Source organism: Gadus morhua, chromosome 8, assembly GCF_902167405.1.
Source record: "Gadus morhua chromosome 8, gadMor3.0, whole genome shotgun sequence".
Classification (NCBI taxonomy): domain Eukaryota; kingdom Metazoa; phylum Chordata; class Actinopteri; order Gadiformes; family Gadidae; genus Gadus; species Gadus morhua.
In genome coordinates, this window is record NC_044055.1 from 6,973,828 (window position 1) to 6,997,827 (window position 24,000).

Below are 24,000 nucleotides of genomic sequence, written 5' to 3' on the forward strand. Positions count from 1 at the left end.
AGAGAGAGAGAGAGAGAGAGAGAGAGAGAGAGAGAGAGAGAGAGAGAGAGGGAGAGAGAGAGAGGGAGAGAGGGAGAGGGAGGGAGAGAGAGAGAGAAAGAGAGAGAGAGAGGGAGACGAGACAGACACAGAGACAGACACAAAGATAAATTGTCAGGCTAGCCGACAGAAACCAATTTATTTTTATGTATTTTCTGTTTGAAGCTACACAGTCAAAGGCTTTTGACAACTTCTAAATGTCGGATAACAACAAAAAATTACAAACAATGTTGAAAAACCACAATTTATGTTTAGATATAGAGAACTACTTAATGGGACATTGTTTCATAATTATCTTGTATTTCACAGAACAATACCTATGCTAAAATTAGTCACAATTAACTTTTCAGTAGCCTGGGACTGTGTGCAGCTTCAAACAATAAATACAAACCGACAACACATATAATAATAGATAAAATACATAACAGCATACGTAACACAACACTACCGGAAGAAACAGGAGCACAGCCTGGGAACAAAGAAGTGAAACAAGTCAATCTTTTTGTCATTCATTGGTGGCTCTGAGATTAATAATATGTGACAGATCCTGCCTGCAAGAGCAGGCCAGAGATCACGTGTGTAACCGCATCTTAAAACATGCACACATGGGACTGCAAACCACACAGAAACCTCTGCTAAGATCAGATTTTAAATAAAGGTGTGTATAGGTTCCCCACACTGTTCAACACTGCTAAACACAGGCAGGCAAACAAGGGGATTTCTGCCACTTTTAAATATGCTGTGAATGTGACTAAAGCACCACCAAAGCCATGAAGTCAACGGGCATAATGATTCCCCTGCAGAGAGATTACAACAAAATAAGCAGCAGCTGTCAAGACTTGGCTGATTAACTGCAGGGCTGGCGAGCGGTCGACTCCTAACGACCGCTCCACCATGAATCTTTGTATAAAAAAACAACCATGCAGCAGTCACAGGCCACTGCAGTAGTATCTCTGCCTCAAGAGTAGACGTCATTATTATAGTCTCGTCGTTGATGCACAATGGGCTTTTTCAAGTGTTTATTGCTGGTTGCGCTCCTGGCCCATGATGTTGCTGCACAGCCGTCGTGGATGGGGTTTCAGAAGATGGCGCCGACAACAACTGCGCCTGGACCACCACCCCAGCTGCCTCAGAGAGCTAATGCCCTGCCTGAGTTGCACCAGTCCAAGGAGCCTGGGACGCAAGCTCCTGTTGATACATGCCACGTGGAAGAGGGCGAGAAGATCCAGTGCGGCCTGCCAGAGATCACCGCCGAGCAATGCTACGCCGTCGACTGCTGCTTTGACGGGCAGCAGTGTTACTACGGGCAAACCGGTACTTATCCCAACCCACACCCCTCTTGCGTTCTTATTGTATGTTGTATGTGGCACTTAACGCACGCGTATTTGAATGTCGTACATCCTTGTGCTTAAAAATAGCACTGTGTAGTTGTAAGCATTGTGTAGAATCAGATCCTAGTTATCTATTTTGTATACAGGGAATGAGTGAACCTAACGAATAGTCTTTCTATGATGCTTTTTGTTTTGCTTTGCCTTGTTATCTTTTACTTATCTATTTTATTATTTCATTTTATTGTATGACTGTTTCAGCGTGAAGCACTTTGAGCCTGCGTCATGTATGAAAGTGCTATATAAATAAAGTGTCCTTGGCTAACAATTGTAAGTGCTCGGCACTTTGTTCTATGAACAGCCTTACTGTAGCGATGGCAATACATTTATTTTTCTTCTGCAAAGGTACTTATTGTCAGTTGCTTCGGGATAGAAGTAGCTTCTAAATGTTAATGTACAACCCTTGTCTGATTGGCTAATAATTGCCCCTCGAGTCCTCTGCAGGTGCTGACGGTTGTCTTGTCTTCTAGTTACTCTGCAGTGCACCAGGGACGGGCAGTTTGTGGTGGTGGTGGCCAGGGACGCCACACTGCCCCGGCTGGACGTGGAGTCGGTGATGCTGCTGGAGGCCAACGAGGCCTCCTGCAGCCCGGTCGCCACCACCTCCGCCTTTGCCGTCTATCAGTTTCCTGTCACCGACTGCGGGACGACGCTTACGGTAGGTGTCGGGACCGCTTATTGGTTCACATGCGAGTTTCACCTGAGCGGCGTTGGGACACCCTGTGGGTTGCTAGAGCGGGCAGGGTTTTCTACGGACCGGTGCAAAAATCAGCCAGAACTTAAAATAATCAGGCTTTTTGGAGTGTACGGCAAATGTGTGATTGGGGTTTTATGTCATGCGGCGGGCCGGGAAGTTGTAAGACCATTTAGACTTTGTAGCCAGTCCCTTTCAGCAGGGAAGTGGTGACAGTTCAGTGCATGGGCCCCCTCACCTCCCCGAGAACGCGGATCCATCTATATTTGATATCGCAGTGTCGACGCCTTAAACCTGAGGGGAATCCTTGTGTTTTAACTGTTTGTTTGTTTTCTGCAGGAGGATGGAGGCTACGTTGTGTACAACAACTACATGTCTTCATCGTACGAGGTTGGTATCGGACCCAGGGGCTCTATCACTCGGGACAGCCATTTCGAGTAAGTTGTTCATGTCTAATGGTGGTAAATGCTATTATGAACCACAACATTGTTTGCCCGCTCTATTTTAATATTATTGGCAATCGTCTGAATCCCGTTTTGCCCGGCTGTTAAGCCTTGGTGTGAAAATTAATTTGTAATGTAATTTGCCAGCTTCACTCCAGGGTATAACTTGCTACATACACAATTAGGCTTTGACCCCAGATTTCCTCTGGCTTTATTGCAACCCAAGCTAATCAACCTTTTCATCCTTAAATCCATTTGTATGAAGGCTAATTCCAATGAATGTTAAGCCTCTAAATGGCCGGCCTTAACGTCTGGCATTGTTCATGTTGTGTCAGGCTGATGTTCCAGTGCAAGTACTCCGGTCAATCTGTGGAGGCCCTGGTCTTCGATGTGAACTCTCTTCCCCCCCCGCTGCCTGTGGCGGCCCTGGGGCCACTCAGAATTGAACTGCTCCTTGGCAGCGGCCAGTGTTACCACAAGGGATGTATAGAGGGTAAGCTAAGCTTCACTTTTAACCTTGATTATAATTTGAGGACTTGGTAAACCTTTTCTCTTTTTTTAAGAGCTTCCCGGAAATCACATATACATTCATATTTGTGCATATGTTTTCGGGGGTTGGGTGTTAAAGGGCACCATAATGCATACAAACCTAATTTGCATGTACGCTGTTGCATTCAAATTCGATGTTTTCGTTTTTTTGTCTCTGACTGAGCCTCAGACTAGATCAATAATATCACTCAAACCTTGGGTCGATTCTCTCCCCAGCGGAAGAGGCCTACAGGTCCTTCTACACGGCCGCGGACTACCCGATCTCCAAGGTTCTCAGGCAGGCTGTATATGTGCAGGTGCACATCTCCGAGAGAACCGACCCTAATATAGTCCTCAATCTGGAGAGGTGCTGGGCCACCGCCGACCCGAGTGCCACCAGCCTCCCTCAGTGGGACCTCCTAGTGGACGGGTAAGCAGGCGAGGGTCCTCGACCAAAGGCCTTCAGAGGAACTGTCTGCTTTGGGAGTTGGGGGGTGATCTAAACGGCGTTGATTCTCACTAGGTGTCCGTACCACGATGACCGCTACCTGACCGCGCTCGTCCCGGTCTCTGAATCATCCGGCCTCGCCTTCCCGTCCCACTACAAGCGGTTCATTGTGAAGATGTTTACATTTGTGGAAGAAGAAACGCTCGCTCCAAGGAAAGAGAGGGTAGGGTGCTACTTATTTTTTATTTTATACAAGGCGATCCATTTCTAGGCTAACTTTTCATGTCTTAAAACCTTCTTGGAGGTTGTTAAAAAAAAAAGAAAAAAGGGCTCATGGATTTTATCATTCAAGGGCTATAACGCTAACGCTAACGCAAACCTGACCTCGTACCGCTTCCTCCTAGGTCTTCATCCACTGTACCACAGCGGTCTGTCACCCCAGTCCAAACAACTCGTGTCAACAGCAATGCCGCAGGAAGAGTAAGATGTCAACCTAAGCTGAATCTATGAACCCTAATGTAACTTATCGGTCCTTTTTATTTGCTAACCCATTAATTTTCTTCTCTGCTGCAGGAAGATCTACGACGGGCAAAAAGGTTTCCCCAAACCAAAGGGCCATGGTGTCTAGCGGCGAAGTCATACTTTCTGCTGACCAAGCACTCTCGCCAAGACACGCGGGCAAAAGTAAATCGGCATGATTCATATGCTGTCATAACTTTCTTTTTTAATAAAGTCCAAAAAAATCACTTTTGCTGCTCCATTATTTGCATTGCTTGCTATATGCGTCTTGGCACTCGGATGTATACATTTTGTCCTTGGAGAGGTGCTGCTTTGCGTCAAAATCCCCTGTATTTATAGCTGAGGGAACAAGGTGCACTGTACCTTGGGGGGCCACATCCTACAGACATATACCCAACCCCTATACTCTATAGGTCTAGATTCTTCAATCTGTACTGTACACTACGGGCCACCGCATTGGCAAATGATTCATCAAGAGGGTCCCAAACATGCCGTGAAGCTCAAAGGAACCAGCGTTCCACGGCAGCGCAGAAAGGAGTACTCCTACAGGCTTACGCTCTCCCACTTGTGTTTCCCAGAGGCAGCCCTCGTGCGTACGCTACGGTGCCTATGCAGCACATCCCACACGGAACGCTCCATCTCCCCCCCCCCCCCGCCCCCCGCCATCACCAGCCTCTCTCGTTGAAGGGCATCACGACTCCTGCAGACTTTCTCTGCTCACATGAACGCCTCGCCCGCTGCAGGGAAACTGAGGAATTCTGGAGCTACTGACAGATAAAGGGGGAGGGTCTTGACGGCAGACAGCCAATCATCAACAAGCCACACTTTCGAGGACATGTCGGTAAGATATGTGCGTACATCCTCTGACGGGCAAGGACAGACGGGCCTATTGAGGTGCGAACATGTATCTAGAGGCTGTACATGACGTGGATTAATGTTGGAAATGACATTACAACTCGGTTGGCTAAAACAAATATGCTTTAGTACGTTTTATCTGAAGGCCTGCAGGAAATTAAGATTTCATAAGGAGATGGGCATCTCCCTCATGGATGATATGGACTGCGGATGAATATTTTTGCGTACCAATGCTTTTCAGCTGCGAGTCTAACCCCCCCCCCTGCACTGGATTATCCCGCCCTCGCACAATTAAAAGTTCCCCGTGACCTCAGCGCAGTTCTCTATCCCAGCCTACCTCTGCAGTCCCCAAAACTCGAGCGAGCCAAGCTACTTCAGGATGCTTCATCAGTGCACCACACCATCAAAAACAAAGTCACGGCCACAGACGCCACCAACACAGGCAGGCTGCCCACTTGGTGTGCTCAGGGCTCCTGCTAGTGTCTCACTCTCTCGGGGGGGGGGGGGGCCCTGTGAGAAAGCAATTAGAGGCCATCTGGAGAGCGGGCCCCCCCTGGGATAGCAGCAGGTGGGGCCCTGTGGGTTAAATTTGCTGTGATCTGTAACTGGTTTTAACTCCCACATTGGGACCCCCGGTACGGTCATCCGTCATGGAGATCCCGTCTACATTGCGACCTCACCGGCCGTCGATGCTGTAATATTCTCTACAGTACACTACATTTCTGGATGAGTGTTCCTCAGTTACTGTTTTAACGAGCTAGCCTTACTGACGTGCTTGGACATGGGACGCCTCATCTCTACTCTCTATTCCAGCACAATTTACACTAGCTGAGCAAGAAGATCAATCTGTTTAGTATCTGGTGGTTCACATTTTTGTTGGTGAAATACAATGCCTTTTGCTTTGCATTTAGGCTTTGCCTCTACTTTTTTAATTTTGCCTTTTTGTATCATTCTACTGTTGTAAAGACCTAGCCTTTATGACGCGCTTGAACACCATCTTCTCACGCTTCCATCTACTCCATTACAATGTCTACCACCTCAGGAAGTGGATCAAGCCGTTTAGTATCTGCTATACACATTGGTAGGGGGAATACGAGGCCTTTTGCTTCGCATCTACTTTTTTACTTTTGGGTTTTTGTATCATTCTACTCTTTTAAAGAACTAGTCTTGACGACATGCTTGGATCCCAGTACTATCTACTCCTTTACGATTGACTCTAGCTGAGCAAGTAGATCAGTCTGTTTGGTATCCACATGTTAGTGGTATACGAGGTACCACTTTTTCACTTTTACGTTTTTGTATCATTCTACCAGATGATTGGTTCCTTATACTGTTTAGTTTCTAGAGACCTCACAGGGCAGATTCATTACTTGAGAGAAGGGAGCAAGGACGCCTATCTGACACGCTGACGATGAAGAAGTGGACGCCAAAGATGTTTCATCGCAGCTGCATCGCTTCCCGATTTATAAATATTCATCGGGCAAATTTAATCTCTGGTTCCTCCGAAGGTGTGCTGGTGGGAGGGATGAAACATTGTTCGCCATGAAAGAGATGGACGTGATGGATGTTGAAACTTTGCGCATATTTAACCAACGTATTACCCTGGTATCAATTGGTGTGTATGCCGATGAGACCACGGGTGTAAGTGGATGGCTGGGGGGGGGGGCACTAAGGCAATCTGGCTAATCCGAGCCCTTCGGACCTCCGCAGTGAGAGTAGAGATTTAATTAGAGGAGAGGAAATGACACATTTGACTAATCCACTTGTCGACAGTTTGCTGCTAATACAGGTAATGGGAGAAAACATTTTTTTTTTTTTACCTCTTGTTAACGATGAGTCAGCCTTGTCCCAGAGTGGACAATTAACATAATCACCAGAAACTCCTAAGTGCGGTCGACAACACACGCACGCACGCAAGCGAGCGCACGCGCATCCCAACACCCGTTTGTGTGAGCATTATACAGCTGCCGCTTATCCATCGACACGCTCCTGCTGCAAAGTGATGTCAAGAAGATTGAAGAATTCAAGGTGAGGGACTGTAATCTTGTCAGCAGCCCACTGCAGCATGGGGGGTGGGGGTGTGAGGAGAGAAGGTAGAGGTGGTGGGGGTGGGCTCTGGGTTGAAGGGGTTTGCTGGTTGCTTTGCATAATCCCAGACAAAGCCAAAGAACAACAGTTCTCTGATTGAATCAGGGGGGAAGTTGAGCCGCAGGTGTATTTGCTTAATGTGCTCTGCATGAATGTCTGTTTGTTATTCAACCTGTCATTCATACCTTTCAGATGTGTATTCTTGTGCAGGCATCATTCCTGTACATGCGTTACAATGGCATGTGTCTGTTTGTTGTTCAACCTGTCATTAATGCCTTTTATATATATATATATATGCATGTTCATGCATAATTCCTGTACATGCGTTATGGGGACTTTTGTGTGGGTAATGACCACCATTATAAGCTGGCATCTACAGCAGCTCATTACATTGAGACAATGAGAAACCTCCAGATAAGCAGCATGTATTTACCACAGCGGACAACCGCGGATTATATAGTTCAGCTGCAGTTTTGACCTCTAAAATGTCCCCTTTTTGACAAGACGCTGCCCATGAATACATGGCATCAGTTGTGACCAGAGCATCTGCTTACACCTGTTAGTTAAAAGGTGCCATATTTTGCTGTCCGTTGCTGCACAGTCTGTGGCGCCCTGGCCGCTGTGCGGGTAACAGGCCTATTAGCCCTGCAAGTGACAGGGGCTGAAATCGACCCTCACTCTCGTGGTGGAGAAAGTAAAGACTGCTGACAATGGGCAACTGGAGCCCACTTTCAAACGAGTGATTGAGCTGGTGGGACTTATGTGTGTATGTGCTTGTGTGACCCTCAGTGTTGGGTTATTTGATTGTTGGTGTGTGTGTGTGTGTGTGTGTGTGTGTGTGTGTGTGTGTGTGTGTGTGTGTGTGTGTGTGTGTGTGTGTGTGTGTGCGTGTAAAAATAAAGTATGAATGGCGTGTATAGATTACATATGGACCGGAAACAGAGAGGTCAGTTAGCTAAGCCTACACCAGTACAATGTTAAGCTGTAATGGCATCAATTCAAACAACTTAACTGGGAGAGTGATTGGTCTTAAGCAGTCGGTGAGTCCTTGAGTTGTATGTTCAGAGAGGGAGAGGGAGAGAGAGAGGTAGGGAGGGAGGAAGGAAGGTACATGGATAGATATGCAGCATAAAGCATAAACTGTAACATAATGGAAGCGAGAATAGAAGGAAAGGGGTCTGAGGGAGGGAGAGGGGAGTGAGGGACATATGTCTCTTGATTGCGCATCCGTGTCCCACTGCAGCAATTGAATGCAAAAAATAGACACAAGAACAATTTGGAGCCTAGATGCTCCAAAAGTCTCTCTCTCACACGATCATGACTTTGATCCTAGCGGCAGCCAAATACTTGAACCGCCCCGCTGTCGGGGTGACACGGGCATGCTGTCGGGAACATCTGCTCCGCACAGCTCGTAACATTCACACCTTTAAGTAGGAACACACAGATCAAGGTATTCACACACACACACACACGCAGAAAGATTAAATGCTTCCGAAACTTTGCCAGCTCTCTCGGGAACAATAACACACAAACAAATAACACAATGGGCTTCGGAGGAGCTTGTGAGAAGACATAAGATGGATTTGTGCAACAAATAATTGACTCCAAGTCCCCAGGACCCGTCTGTCCCTGGCTCTCGTATAGGCAGAACCGTCTCCTGTCCTCGTACCCGCTCCCTCTCTAAACCCTCCGTTCGACGCGGAGACAGGAGCCGGCCTCTGCCAGCTGTCCCAGCATGCATCTCACCTGGCAGGGTGTCTGTGTGGGCAGTAACCAATGCACCTGTCAGTGCCGGCTCTGCCGATGTCAGCAGCCCACTGACGGCGCTGTGTGGGGCCCCACGAGGGCGGCCCACGGGCCAAGCCACTTCCGACTCAGAGTGCCAGTGGAAGTTGTTTTTTAAAAAACGCATTGGTTTGTGTTCTGGGATCTTCAAAACGGTACACTGTGCTATTTTGTCACCGTTACTGAAAATACTAGCGATACATGCGTATGTTTCTGCTGGCCTCCGCCAACGAGATTCCCCCAGAAGGTCTACTGTGTTCCGAACACTCAGGAACCGTTCTGGAACTCTCTGTCGGTTGTTGTTGATAGCTGCAGAGAGCGTTTCAGCTTCTCAGACCCTCACGCATTTCATATACAAGTTCATATAACACTCATTCTCAACGATGTGTACTAGCTTTGAAAAAGTATCACAAAGTTGAGTGTTGAGTGAGTCACAACCATGGGGATAACACCTCGCCATGTTGTGCCGCCATGTTTCTACAGAAGCCCGGAAGGGACACACGGCTCTAGAGAGCCTCTCTAGAGCCCTTTTATGTGTAATATGTAAAGAGGGGGGCAGACAAACGCTAAATTAGCATTTTACAGCATAATCTCTCATGTATGTTCTTTCACGATAAATACACCCTCAAATGTCTGAGTAGTACTTAATCAAAATAAAGACCTGAAATATGCTGCTTTTTGCTGTCATAAAAAAGAAACAACCAATTGTTCTTCATCTGTCATCAGCCTTAGATTTATACCTGTCACTTAAGTGTTAATATACCGTCGTATCAGAGCTATTAAAACTGTGCCGAGGGAAATTAACAACCACAAGCTGAAATCCATACACCATACAGAAAATCAATGGTCAACGTTATAGTCGACTCCCTGTTAAGGTTGGTATATTATAAATTAAGACATTCCATTTCTGATCTTATTTGATGTATTTATGTAGAACTTGTGTGATCCCCCAAAAACTACTACTCATTGTCAAATGTGTGAAGGGTCCAAGGAGAGAGAAATGTCCCTGGCCTGGGCTTGGGGAAATGGGAAATAGATGTTTATATTATTGCTGTTGCCTTCTATCTGAGGCAATGCCTTCAGGAGCTGGTATTACAGCTGGGACATGGGTAAAAATCAAATGACCAATTCAAAAGTGTAACCAATACAATATTGCCACTCACACGCAAGCACACTCAAACAAACACCTGCACACAAGCATGTATACCAACGCATGCAGCATCTATTTTGGGATGCAGGCAGTGGATGATAAGACCATTGACCGGAGCTCTATAGCATGCGTTCAGGGGACTTTGAGGCCAGGCAGGCACGTTCCGAAAAAGACGCACTGGCGGACATTTTACATTGCAATTGATCCTTACATCAGGACACAGAACATATTGATCTATACACTAGGACACAGAAGACACTGATCTCTACACCGAGACACAGAACACACTGGTCGCTGCACAAGAACACACTGATTCTCTACACCAGAACACACTGTTCTCTACACAAAGAACACAGAATACACTGATCTCTACACCAGAACACACTGATCTCTACACCAGAACACACTGATTTCTAAACCAGGAAACACTGATCTCTACACCAGAACACACTGATCTCTAAACCAGGAAACACTGATTCTCTACACCAGAACACAGAACACACTGATCTCTACACCAGAACACAGAACACATTGATCTCTACAACAGAACACACTGTTCTCTACACAAAGAACAGAGAATACACTGATCTCTACACCAGAACATACTGATCTCTGTTATACCACAAATAAACAGAAATACATTTGGGTCCTCGTGGTGTGCTGAACACACACCCCCACACAGGCACACATGCACGCATGCACGTACACACCCAACTGCACAAACACACAGTTGATCTGGCCCCCAGCCAAATGGACCTGGACCACGCACACACACCCAGTCCTCACAGGGCCTCTGTGTGTCCCTTATCAGTGTCTGCTTGTACCTACAAACCCCTCCGGGCCAGAGCAACATGAGCACCCATCACAAGGGGGCAGAAAGAGGAGGCGCACTGGACAGGTGGAGAAATGAGCTGCAAAAGAAGGACGACGCAATACAAAATAAGAAACCGTGCTCTGAATTCCTACACATGGTTTTATTAAGCTGGTCTTGGGATGCTTGGTGGCTGCTCTGGTATTGATCGTGTGATCGGATTTTTCTAAGTCTCACCTGGAGGCTGTGGCTAAAAGCATCCGCTAAAAAACCAACAGAGTGAACGTGTGTGCGCTCGGAAGTCTGACGCTTTAGGAGGACTGATGTCTGCACGCCTGGGTGCCTTCCCCGCACAGCCACAGCGGCCGCTGTGTCTGTGGTCCCAGCGTCTGTCCGTGACTCTGGTCTCTCGGAGACAGCCTTTCATACGAGTCGCACGGTGATGTACGCTGAAGAACGGAAGAGGCTGAGAGCAGACTGAAGCTGTCTCCCTTGCTCTCTTTCCAATTACCTGCTCCCCCTCGCTCCCATCCCCTTATTCTCTATCTGCCCCCCCCCCCCTCTCACTAGTCCTCTATCTTTCTCCATCTCCCCGCTCTCTCTTCCCCCCCCCCTCTCATTATTCCTCTCTTTCTAACCCCTCTTACCCCCCCCCCCCCCCCCCCCTCCTCCCATCCCCGCTCTCTTTCTCCAGCCCCCCCCCCCCCCCCCCCCCCTCCTGCAGCGCTCCAGGGTATCGCTGTCAATCAAGCTGTGACATGATGAGTGAGGGAAACTGCTGCATGAAACCATTGATATTCAGGAAAAGTCTAAATTTTAGTTCATTTGGGAAAAAGAAAGGTCCTAAAGAGGTTGGAAGTACGGGGGGTGGGAGGGGGGGGAGTTGTTCAGCGAACACACACACACACACACGCACACACGCACACGCACACGCACACACACAAAACACACACAGCGCGCACACTTCACTTAACACTCGCGTACACGCCGAGAACCGACGATGAAAAAAAAAGCCTATTTGGTGGATCGCATCTTTATTAGTCTATTGTTCATTCATTCATTCATTCACTTATCCTCGCACACCTGCAAGGTAAAGGGAAAACCGCGGTAGTTTAAGCTTAGTTTACGCGTCAACATACGGTATTAACGGTGAACTACACCAAATAAAAACGTTTTAATTTAGTGTAGGGCTGAATCACTTTGGCACATACGAAACTCACCAAAGTTTGCTGATACTGGAGCGTCCGGTTTACGGCCTTGTCCTTAGCCATAGCCGCAGTGTCCCCGTCAATAACGCCGGTGAATGTATTCGCAATGCGAGTTACTATTTTTTCACATCATGCCGTCTGACGCCGATGGTAAACATGCTGACAATGCATGCATGCGCCGGTGGTCTGTCCCCCCGTGTAGCCCCCTGCTGCGATGCAGCGCTGCGATGCTACATCCAGATGAGTGGAGGATGTGTGGATGTTGCACTGCCTTAGAGAACCGTGCTTGTGCGGGTGTTTTTTTTTTTGGCGTGCACAATACGCTGCCTCCCTCCCCCACACACACACACTCACTCCGCTCTCTGCCGAGTTCACTTTGAGATGTTTTGATTCATGAATTATTTATTTCCAAAAATCAATGACTGCTAAATTTAAAAAAATAAGAGATAGACAAAAAAAAAAAGATTCCTTTTCCTTTGGATATATTTTTCGCTCGTGCTTGGTAACCTGCAGTCTTGCAGCAGTACGGCTCTGTGTGTGTGTGTGTGTGTGTGTGTGTGTGTGTGTGTGTGTGTGTGTGTGTGTGTGTGTGTGTGTGTGTGTGTGTGTGTGTGTGTGTGTGTGTGTTTGTGTTTGTGTTTGTGCGTGCGTGCAGCGCGGTGTGTTTGACCGGCTCACTTCAGGAGTAGTAGTGCGGGGTGGTGCAGTGGAGCTGCAGAGCATGCAGGTACGTTATTTCCCCAGAGAGGGAATCGGACGGCGAGCAGTGAACCACAAGAACGCGCGAAACCAACGACAGATCCTGCGCCCACGTGGTCCTCGAGCCAGCCCACTGGCTAGCATGCTGCGTGCGTGGCGGCAGCAGCAGGACTAACCGCGCTGTCCCGCTGTGCGCGTGCACAGCGCCACCTGTATTATTGGTGTGGTGGCCTTTCGAAGAAGCTTTCCCGCTATACTTGGCCGTGACGTGAGTCACCCATGAGTAATCTAGTTCTAGTGTGTCAACACTAGTGACGTAGGTGCTGACTATTGTCCTCTTCCGTTTGCTGTCTCTTTTTGGTCGGTCAGGCAATTATCTTGGAGTTGAAAATGAATGCTATTGAAATGAAGGACTATTTTTACTCGTGGAGGTAGAGGTCGTGATTAGCCAAATGATGGAGCTTTGTCTCTTGATAAGAAACCCAGATGTGAATCTCTATGTTTCACTGATTGCTTCTGCAGAGTACAAGTGTCCATTTATCTCAGTGTAGATAAGTCATATAGTTTGTGAACGTGTCACAAGTTGTAGCATATTCAGGATTTATGGCATGATGTCCTTCACTTCAGCGTATGCAGGCAGGCTTGAGCAAGGCACTTGGCAATGGCTATTCTGATCGTCTCAAGAACATGGCATTGAAAGAGCACTAACCATTCCCCTACCCTCTTAAAAAAACACAATGTTAAATCATCCAGTTTCCTAAATAGGCCGGCAAAGTGCAGGATATCCACATATATCTTCACCACTTGTACTCATTCCCTTTTGCGCCCGGTTTATTTCAAATAAGGCGATTCCTATTTTCCAAACCTCTCCGTGCCTCGAGGCATGCTCAAACCCAATGAAGCGCGCGACGCGCAGGCTGAAGCTAGCCCGCACCAGGGCTAATAAATTCAGCAGTAATGGCATCAGTTCAAACAACTTAACTGGCCCTGGTATTGCCTGCAGGCGTTTGGATATTGGTAGCTCTGCTCTTCCACAGGTTGAAATACTCCATCACCCTGGGGAGGGTTGATGGGATGCAGTGCCTGTGATTGGCTGACACAAATAAAATAGGCTGAAAAATATATATAAAAAAATAGTGTGTCAGACTGCCGACCAAATGGATGATGGTTGTTGGCAAGGCAACCAAAGGTTAAAAGAGCCATCCCATCAGCCCACTGGAACGTTGTAGCCTTCCGCGGTGTGTACTTTGGACTGGGTTTGACGCATCGACGCAGAGCTACCCATGCTTTGTTCTCTAGTCCCCCATCCTAAGTATCACCCCGGATCTGCTGTTCCTCTGAGGCTCATCCCATCACTGGATCACTAGGGGGCCGCTGAGTGAATCTCAGGCCCAGAACAGTGACGTTTTATGGGTCTATTATGCACCCCCGTGGCAGGAGAAATGGGTGCTCTGCAGCCCTGAGTGTTCACACCCCCTCAGCGGTCTGACAGTACATCCAGAGCTGGATCTCTCTCTCTCTCTCTCTCTCTCTCTCTCTCTCTCTCTCTCTCTCTCTCTCTCTCTCTCTCTCTCTCTCTCTCTCTCTCTCTCTCTCTCTCTCTCTCTCTCTCTCTCTCTCTCTCTCTCTCTCTCTCTCTCTCTCTCTCTGTCTCTCTCGTTCTGTTCATGTGTGTTTGTGTTTTTGTGTGTGTGTATGTGTGTGTCTCTCTCTCCCTCTCTCTCTTCCTCTCTCTCTCTCTCTCTCTCTCTCTCTCTCTCTCTCTCTCTCTCTCTCTCTCTCTCTCTCTCTCTCTCTCCTCTCTCTCTCTCTCTCTCTCTCTCTCTCTCTCTCTCTCTCTCTCTCTCTCTCTCTCTCTCTCTCTCTCTCTGTCTCTCTCGTTCTGTTCATGTGTGTTTGTGTTTTTGTGTGTGTGTATGTGTGTGTCTCTCTCTCCCTCTCTCTCTTCCTCTCTCTCTCTCTCTCTCTCTCTCTCTCTCTCTCTCTCTCTCTCTCTCTCTCTCTCTCTCTCTCTCTCTCTCTCTCTCTCTCTCTCTCTCTCTCTCTCTCTCTCTTTCTCACTCTCTCTCTCTCTCTCCCTCCCTCTCTCTGGTCATGTGTGTTTGTGTGTGTGTGTTTGTGTGTGTGTTACAAATAAACAACAAAAGTCATAGCTTGTTGCTATGGGTTTCAAGTTATAGCAGCAGACAATAATTGTCAGGTTTATCACCAGAAACATGCTGTATCCTTTTTGACTTTCAAGAAGGTCATTTTGCCTTCTGTGTGTGGGCTGTGTCACACAGAGGAGATAATATTATTTATTTAACCAAGACGAAGGTAGAGTTAAAATAATAGAGACCATACGAGGACCTTGAGTCGTTAACGTCCTGATGCGCAGTCGATCTGAACGGGGGTTCGAAACCACCTGTATGTCTCCCTTTATATCTGCTCTCCTAAGTTTCCTCACTGTAAACATTGAAGCCGCCGGCGATCACGTGCTTTGCTTTACGCAAACAATCATCCTCAAACCATAAGATGATTTTCTTCTTTAATTAACTATCAGGACTATATTAAAACCCATGAGACCTTTAACCGGGCGTTTGCCCTTGAGCACGACACGCTTAAAGTTCAAGCCCAGGATCAGACGTGCATGCAACTAAATCTGACATGATGATGACAGCCATGCCGGCACACTCACGATGGTCCCTCGGGCCGTCACCTCTCCTCCTCTCCTCCTCGAGGCTCGGATCCCACACCGTCAGCTACGTCCTTCCATCGCGCCTCAACGGGTCTAGAAACAAGAGGATGCACGGCGACAGGTTGCCAACCAAAAAAAGCTTCCCTGCAGACAGCGAGCGAGTGAGTGATCCGACAGATGTGACTATAGACTCCTATCCAGATACAGATTGCGATGAGGTTCACTTCACTTCAACCCGGAGGGATCCTTCACCGTTCAACACCGGCCTGTTGCTGCCGCCAAAGTTAAACGCGCAGAGCGAGTAGCGGCGCATACGATCAGCTGGGACCAACGCGTTGAAGAAGAAGAAGAAGAAGAAGAGCAGACGAAGCGTCACCAACACTAGAATTAAACGAGGCTGGACGCTCGATCAGTCACACACACTGTGTTTCGCGGTGCAGGAAACAAGCGACGGGAAGCCCCAGCGAGCAGGTGTCGTGTCAGTGATGCAATGCGGGTATATACTGCCAGCCGTGGAGCCGCCGATGCCTCCTTGCAGGCAGAGTGGGGAGTATGGAGAGGCGCCCGCGTGTCATTATGTGGAGCCCGCGTGGCGCATTCGTCTTGATTACCGCTTGTCTGCAGATCTATTCCGATTCACGGAGGGGATGCAAATCAAACTCAATCCCGTCGATCACTCCCAACCGCTCATGACGTGAGGAGGGAGCACACATTGGTGGGATACATTGGCCGGAGATAGCGCGTATCAATCAATCTGACCTTGCTGCGTGTGTGTCATGTGTGCGTGTGTGCGTGTGTGTGCGCGCGCGCGCGCGCGCGTGTGTGTGTGTGTGTGTCGCATCAGCCGGTGGAGGCGATGGGGGTTTGTGAAATATGAATTGACGGTGCATGCAGGGGCACGTTTTATTTTTATTGCCTGAGGCTGCTGACGTCTAATATGTTCACCTATAGCGCCCCCCCCCCCCCCCCCCAACACACACACACACACACACACACACACACACACACACACACACACACACACACACACACACACACACACACACACACACACACACACACACACACACACACACACACACACTCCCCTGGTCAATAACATGTGAGTGTCCCTGCGTCTCCCAGCTGCGTCCGGCAGCAGGGATGGATGGTATCCGGGGTGGAAGGCGCGCGTCCATCGGAGATGAGACTGTAGTGAAAAGGCACAGTATGAATCAACTGTTTGTAGAGCCTGTGTGCAAAGTCACGTTCAATGTTTACTAGAAGAAAACGGACCATGGTTGATATTATTAAACCGTTTAGAAACACCATGGGGGTAGTTCAGAAAAATATGGATATTGCCGACAATGTTTCTTTATGTTTCTTTAAAAATAATAGAACAATAATTTTCTAATAGACAGTTGTCTAGACCTCATATATTTAAATCATTGGGCTACCATGTTGCTTTGTACAGCTGTGTAACTATGGAATGTAACACTGATAAATGATTAACTGATCCATTGGCACTCCATAACCCTTCCAACGTCAATAAAAGGACGCCTTTGGTGTGTGTGTGTGTGTGTGTGTGTGTGTGTGTGTGTGTGTGTGTGTGTGTGTGTGTGTGTGTGTGTGTGTGTGTGTGTGTGTGTGTGTGTGTGTGTGTGTGTGTGTGCAGGCCTCACTTGCACAAGTGGAAAGTTTGAGCGTATCTCACCTCTAGATAACACCCGCACTTCCCATTTCCCAGCGAGAGGTCCTGGGAGCAGTGCGTGGGCCGGAGCCCACAGCCCACAACGCACACCGGGGACATTCAAACCACACTGGATCTATTTCAACGAACGTGTGCTCCGAGCGGCCTAGCGGGGGGTGTATGACTTCCAAAGCACCGACGACGACGGACGGGTTCGCTTGTTGCATCATTGGTCAATGAGTAACGGATTATTCCTTCTAGGCACGCCTCGAAGGAGTTGTGTACTGCGCTATATATGCTTGAGTGTGTGGCTGGGCATCGTGTAACGACGCACGGGTCTCCAGGGCTGCCCCTGCTCTGCGCGGTGGTGGTGTGTGTGATGTGGCATGCAGAGGCCAGGCCGCTAGACTTTGTGTGCGACCGAGGCTCGCGGAGGAGAGCTGTGAACTCCGTGGCACAGATGCAGACTGATCTGGTAAGACGTGAAGAGAGTGAACTATCTACTTTCTAGGATACCCTGTCGGTTCTGTTCTCTACTTTTCTGTATCTCCAATGGTCTTGTAATGGACACATTGTATCTGCCTTGTCTGCTTGTGTTGGTGGCTGTTCAAAGCTTTCCATTCTCTCTCTCTCTCTCTCTCTCTCTCTCTCTCTCTCTCTCTCTCTCTCTCTCTCTCTCTCTCTCTCTCTCTCTCCCCTCTCTCTCTCTCTCTCTCTCTCTCTCTCTCTCTCTCTCTCTCCAGAGTGCCTGTGGTGGTGACGGTGGAGTGACTCTATCTACCGAGGTTCGGCTGCCCTGTATTAAAGTTCACAAAGCCTCGTGGGAAGGCAAATCAGTACGTTAGCATGAGTGTGGAGTGTGGAGTCTGAAATGTATGTGTATGTGGTGTGAGTGTGTGTGTGTGTGCGTGTCTGTGTGTGTGTGCTTCATTGTATGTCTGTGTGTGTTCATATGTGTGTGTGTGTGGCCGTGTGGGCCTTTATGTGCTAATGTGTGTTTGTATGTGTGTGTTTGTGTGTGTGTGTGTGTGTATGCTTCATCATGTACGTGCATGTACGTTTACACGTGTGTGGCCGCATATGTCTGTATGTGCTAATGTGTGTGCTAATGTGTGTGTGTGTGTGTGTGTGTGTGCGTGTGTGTGTGTGTGTGTGTGTGTGTGTGTGTGTGTGTGTGTGTGTGTGTGTGTGTGTGTGTGTGTGGTGTGCGTGTGTTACCTCAGCAACAGGAGAAGAGAGGGGACATAATTGCATCATTAGGGCTCCTTGGTGAAGACGTGCGTGCTGCCATAGCCCTGAGTCCGCCTGGCTGTGTCTCTGCCCTGCTCCAAAGCCTAGAGCACAGCCTCACCAACTATCAGCACATACTCGCACACCTGGAGCTCAGTGTAAGGACCCTGTGTGACGGCGCACCAGGATGAATTAACATGGCGCACGTGTGCGTTTTTTCCCCCTGACGCAATCTGTTCCACCTCTTTCTTTACCCAAAACGCAAGCTAATGCAGACACACACACACAGACACATAGAAAACAACGCGAATGAGTCATAAGCTTTTCCACTGCGCCCATATCACGGTTTATTTCGGAACACTCTTCAAAACCCAAAATGTACACACAAACACACGCGTACACACACACACGCACGTCCACACTCACGTACACACACGCACACACACACACACACACACACACACACACACACACACACACACACAAATATGTACACTCACTATCTCTCTCTCTCTCTTGGTTTCTCTTTCACCCCCTCATAGACACACAAACATGCCCACGCACAAGCACACACACACACACAAGACTAAATAACAAATGTCTGTCCTGCCTACCCCCCCCCCTCCCACCTGACTCTCATTGGGTGACGTATTCAGCTTCCCATTGAGCGGAATAGCCTGGCTTCCCATAAACCCACCAGCCGCTGTTTGCTTTATGTCCGCTGGGTGAAGGTGAGGTGACTTAAGGCCTTCCTTCCTCAGGAGAGCATGTGAGATAGGGGGGCCATAGTGAGCTGATGAGATCATCTTTTAGCCCTTCACCCCCCCCCCCCCCCCCCCCCCCCCCCCCCCCTCCCTAAGCGCCATCTTCATAAATTCAAAGCTTAATTTCTGCATCGATAATACATAGCACGTTGCTGTAGTTACTATGACAACTCACGGTGCTTTACAATTAAATCCTCTCTCGTTAACTATTCCTCTCACACACACACACACACACACACACACACACACACACACACACACACACACACACACACACACAAAGATACACACACTCTCTCCCACTGTTTCTCTCACACAGACACACACACACACATACACACTCTCTCTCTCTCTCTCTCTCTCTCTCTCTCTCTCTCTCTCTCTCTCTCTCTCTCTCTCTCTCTCTCTCTCTCTCTCTCTCTCTCTCTCTCTCTCTCTCTCTCTCTCTCTCTCACACACACAAACACACACATTCATACACACACTTTATCTCTTATTCTCACTAACACACTCATCGTTATATATTGTGTTAAACATTAGCGATGGAAAACACAGCGATACAACCAGCACCAGATCCAGAGCGATTGTCATGTAATCATTTTCTTTGTATTAATATTTCTTATTTGCAATGCACTTCTTTTTAATTTCGCCTCTCCTGGTTGTGTTTTATATCTCCACCAACAGGGGGCAGTGGAGAGCCCGCTAACCTCCTCCTGTGTTCCTCAAAGCAGCCCGAGTCTGAGCACAGTGCTGTGGGCGTACAGCCGCCTGATCACCGGCAAACTGGAGTGGCTGGTGGTGACTCTGGAGGACAGGTGCACCCCTTCGGTATGAAAGAAGACCACCTTGGAAGTGTGAATTATACGAACCAATTAGCATAAGGAACAACGTTTTCATACATAGGCTACTGCTAGACATGCACAGTATACACAGACTGCGTGCAATTATAAAGCACATAAAAGCTATTCTGAAGGGCAGATTTGGGCGTCTTTGTCAAGCGTCGAAGTATGTTCCTCCCCCCTGCTAGAGAGTATAGCAAACTGCAGCTTCCCTCGTGTCAAGGTGTCACATCAGTTGGTTGATGTCGACCTAAGTATTTCCGTTGTGAAAGGAAATATGTCCCAGTTGTAGGCCTCTTTATCAGACACTTAAATCCATACACTGTATGGAAGGGTTACATAGGTTTAGAAACATGCTTAAATCCCCAATAACTGTATTAGCCATGACTAGATTAGACCTAAGACCGTATTGATTGTGAGAACTCCCATTAAGTCACCCTGTCCCCTTAAAAAGCAAGGTTTGGGGCGTTTATTCATTTTGCACTATTTTTTGTATCTGTTTACATTTATATATTCTATTACTCGCCCGAATGGTTGTTAAACAAGGGCATTCTTGTTTGCTGTGTGAGGTATCATTATTATATTATTTTATATTATTATGTTATTTACTTATATAACACTTTGCTTGTGCCTAGAGGCAACCAAATCTTTCTAACTTTTTGTATTAAGGTCCCTTCTGCAAATTATAATAAACATGTCAAAAGCATGCAATAACATTGAACTATATTTCTCATGTTTTGTCTGACGCCTAATAATATTTTGGTCAAAATCGTCTATTTATTTGGCATAACCACAATTACATTGCAATTTTATGATATCCAATTTCCTCCGACTGACTACATTATTCATTGTTGCTTGTCAGTAGAAACAGGAATCAAACAGACAGTCACGTCATAGTTTTTCCAAAAGGTTGTACGTTCTTAATAAGGCCTATAGAGGGCGACATAGGCTAAATTACTTAGTGCCCATTGAATAAAACCCTTAGTTTTTAATTGATGGAACAGCAATAGGACTACATACAGGACTACAATATAAATACATGTAAATATAAATTATCTAAAGCTCCATGGGTAGCTGTACAAGCCCAAGTAACCAAATTGATTATCACTCAATAAAGGTCTATGACACCTCGGACCTTAAAGGGGACCTATTATGCTTTTTCGACTTTTATGACCTATAAACGTTGTTATAATGATTGATAGTCATGTTTAACCATACACAAAAAACTATGTAGATTTTCGGGAAACTCTTCCTCTCATCTGGGCGCTTTCAGCATTCTCTGTCAACGCTCGGTTTCGTCCTTCTCCGCCCCCTAGCCCCCCTCCTGCAAACCCAACTCCGTTGTGATTGGTTACCTTCCTTGAAGCGTGCGCGCGGGCAGATTTGACCAGGCATATGGGGGCGCGGCAGGAGTGTCTCTACGTAGATGATTCCCGGAAATGTGAACAAGTGAATCGCAAACGTTGTCCCGAGTGACTGTGCAGGTGGCTGCGCTCTGCACAGCCACCCTAGACTGTCAGCAGGGAATACGTCGAAATGCATGTAGGCCTACGTCATTATTTGACATTTTAGTATGGTTAAACATGACTATCAATCATTATAACAACGTTTATAGGCAGAGCCGGACAGTAACGGAGTACATTTACTTGAGGACAGTACTTAAGTACAATTTTGAGGGATCTGTACTTTACTCGAGTATCATTTTTTGGGAGTACTCATGACTTTACTCAAGTACATTTGAGAGGCAAATATTGTACTCTTTACTCCGTTACATTTCTATCCATAACCGTGAGTACCCGTTACTCCTTCTGAAAAATAAAAGGAGAAAAGAAAAATCACGGAAACCCTCAATTTGTTGTTTCCCTCTCAAACTGATTAGGACAGCCTTCAGCCTATCAGCAATCACCTTCGCTTTCCGCCAAAGCCAACTCCATGGTCAGAATTAGATGAGAGACGATTGTTGATTTGATTGATAAAAAAACAGAGAAACTCACACATACATAGAATTGTTATCTGAATTTTCTTTTCTGATATTGCATATTTATGTAAGCTGAGCAATTGTTTTTATGTTCTTGAGTATACTGTTATACTGTATACTATTGTGCTATTGCCATGGTAAAAATATGAAAATTACTTGATATTACTTTCAATTCCTTTTACATTCCCCAAGGTGTTAACATTTTTCATAACTCCATGTAGGACGTTTCTATAAATGTAAGCACTGTAGCAGTAGTAATGCAATATTTAGAAAACATACTCTTGTACTCTTGATACTCAAGTACTTTTAAAAACAAGTACTTCAGTACTTTTACTTAAGTAGACATCTGACTGTAGTACTTTTACTTGTACTTGAGTAAAATTTAGCAAGGGGTATCTGTACTTTTACTCAAGTAAGGAAGCTGTGTACTCCGTCCGCCTCTGTTTATAGGTCATAAAAGTCGAAAAAGCATAATAGGTCCCCTTTAATCCTTACCTCCATTTACAAGAAACGTTCACACGCCTTTTCATGAAGGATACTGTATGACAAGGCTTTCTGAAATAAATAGAGAAAAGAACAGAAAACTGTGGTCTAAATAAACAAATGTATGAATGATTGACCATTTTTCTACATTTTAGATATATACGGATCAGTTCAGACGCTCATAACTACAACCAGACGATGTGGTCAAGAGATAACGTCACCGCAGAGAAGAAACGCAATATGCGACCTGCGTCAGACTGCTTTAACTCATGGCGATGAATATTGGAGTGATATCACAGCAACCTCGACGTCACTGGCGACTACCGTTCTGTGAGTAGCGTTGGTCACAGGGACTTCAAAAAGGGATCCCACGTACTGAGCTGTCTGAACAACACCAGGAATAGAAACGAGGAACAGTTGCCTCAGCTCTAAGATAAGATACAGGATTTCACCCCCCTTCTGTAAAGTCAATAATGATCCCTCCTAAAGCTGCCAACACATAGATGGAGGGTCTGAATCACTTCTGATCCACACTACACTGACTACCACTGATAGAGCCATGAGAAGGAGCCCTGTAGGTGATTGAAACATGCAAGGCTAGGCCTATGTGGTCGAGCCATGCAATAGAGACCAGCCACATCCCATCATCTGTGATTTTATTTTTTATTTATTATTATTATTTTTTTAAAAATATTTAATGTTAGGACTTACGCTGAACCTTATTTATTGATGTGCAATTAATTAAGCATCTATTTCACAGCGTCTATTTTAGTTGATGAAGAAATGTCTAGTAACTCCTATCATTTCTAAATGCAGTGGAAGATAATCGGAATCACAGAAATCAGCACATTCATCTGTTTGTTCTGAGGGGCGGCTGCTAGAAAACTGGATGGAATGGAAATTGTAACCTGGCAGTAAAACGACATCCCATAATTGAATGCACTCCACTGTCCTCGTTTCCTGTCTGTGACAGTGTGTTAACCTACGCTGTTTTATCAGCTGCCACTGTGGAGCAGGTAAACGGACATGGTCCAAAATCATACAACTGTGGAAAATGACAATGCCCTAAAAACTAGGCCACTATGAATCATTTCTGTCCTTCCCCGTAACCCAGTTTGTAAGTAGGCTGGAATTATATAACTAAGCAAAGTGCAGCCTTTCCGTGCATGTCCCCCCTGCTGGGTACACACTACAGGAGAGATAGCCCTATTGTGCAGCATTTTCCCCTTCCAGTTCCGGTCAGCAAAGCCAAGATGTGATGGTTCTATCGGGAGCGGTTTGGCCAGGTGATCCTGTATTTTGGTGTACGTTAAGAATGTTTTGGTAAGACCGGGCCGTCACCGATTCGAAATCGCAAATATTAAACATGTTCATTATTACGATTGTAAATTGTAAACATGTACAATATAAACAATCTATTTATTTATGAGCCGATATCCTGCAGGGTGGGAGAACCGCAAAGACAACCGAGAACGCAGTGATTGTCACATGGGTACGAGGATGGCCTTTTGAAATCGTAATTAATACCAACAATTCATAATAATAGTCATAATAATAATAATAATAATAGAAGCTATGATGGCAAAAAAAAAAGCGTTTAAAATGATCAGATACAACTTAACAAACGCTAGCTTAGCTAGTTCCTCCTGATCGTTGTCCGCCGTGTTTGTTAACGCTAAAGTCACAATGTTGATCGCGAGCGATT

At 46.6% G+C, this 24,000-nt stretch overlaps 2 protein-coding genes across 2 annotated transcripts in view; one reads left to right on the forward strand and one right to left on the reverse strand.

Moving 5' to 3' along the window:
• clcn2a (chloride channel, voltage-sensitive 2a) overlaps positions 1-12,375 on the reverse strand; it is a 42,509-nt gene extending 30,134 nt beyond the window's left edge. Inside the window, exon 1 of the mRNA XM_030363027.1 lies at positions 11,969-12,375. Coding sequence (XP_030218887.1) covers positions 11,969-12,019 — 51 coding nt within the window. The 5' untranslated portion in view covers positions 12,020-12,375. The remainder of the gene's footprint in view (positions 1-11,968) is intronic.
• LOC115548422 (zona pellucida sperm-binding protein 4) lies at positions 959-4,286 on the forward strand. Its single transcript, XM_030363062.1, has 8 exons — positions 959-1,353; positions 1,898-2,085; positions 2,461-2,558; positions 2,900-3,057; positions 3,330-3,522; positions 3,616-3,763; positions 3,945-4,020; positions 4,114-4,286. Exons 1-8 carry the CDS (start codon positions 1,041-1,043, stop codon positions 4,236-4,238), a joined length of 1,299 nt encoding a protein of 432 aa, XP_030218922.1. The 5' UTR covers positions 959-1,040; the 3' UTR covers positions 4,239-4,286.
• Positions 12,376-24,000: the final 11,625 nt, after the last annotated feature.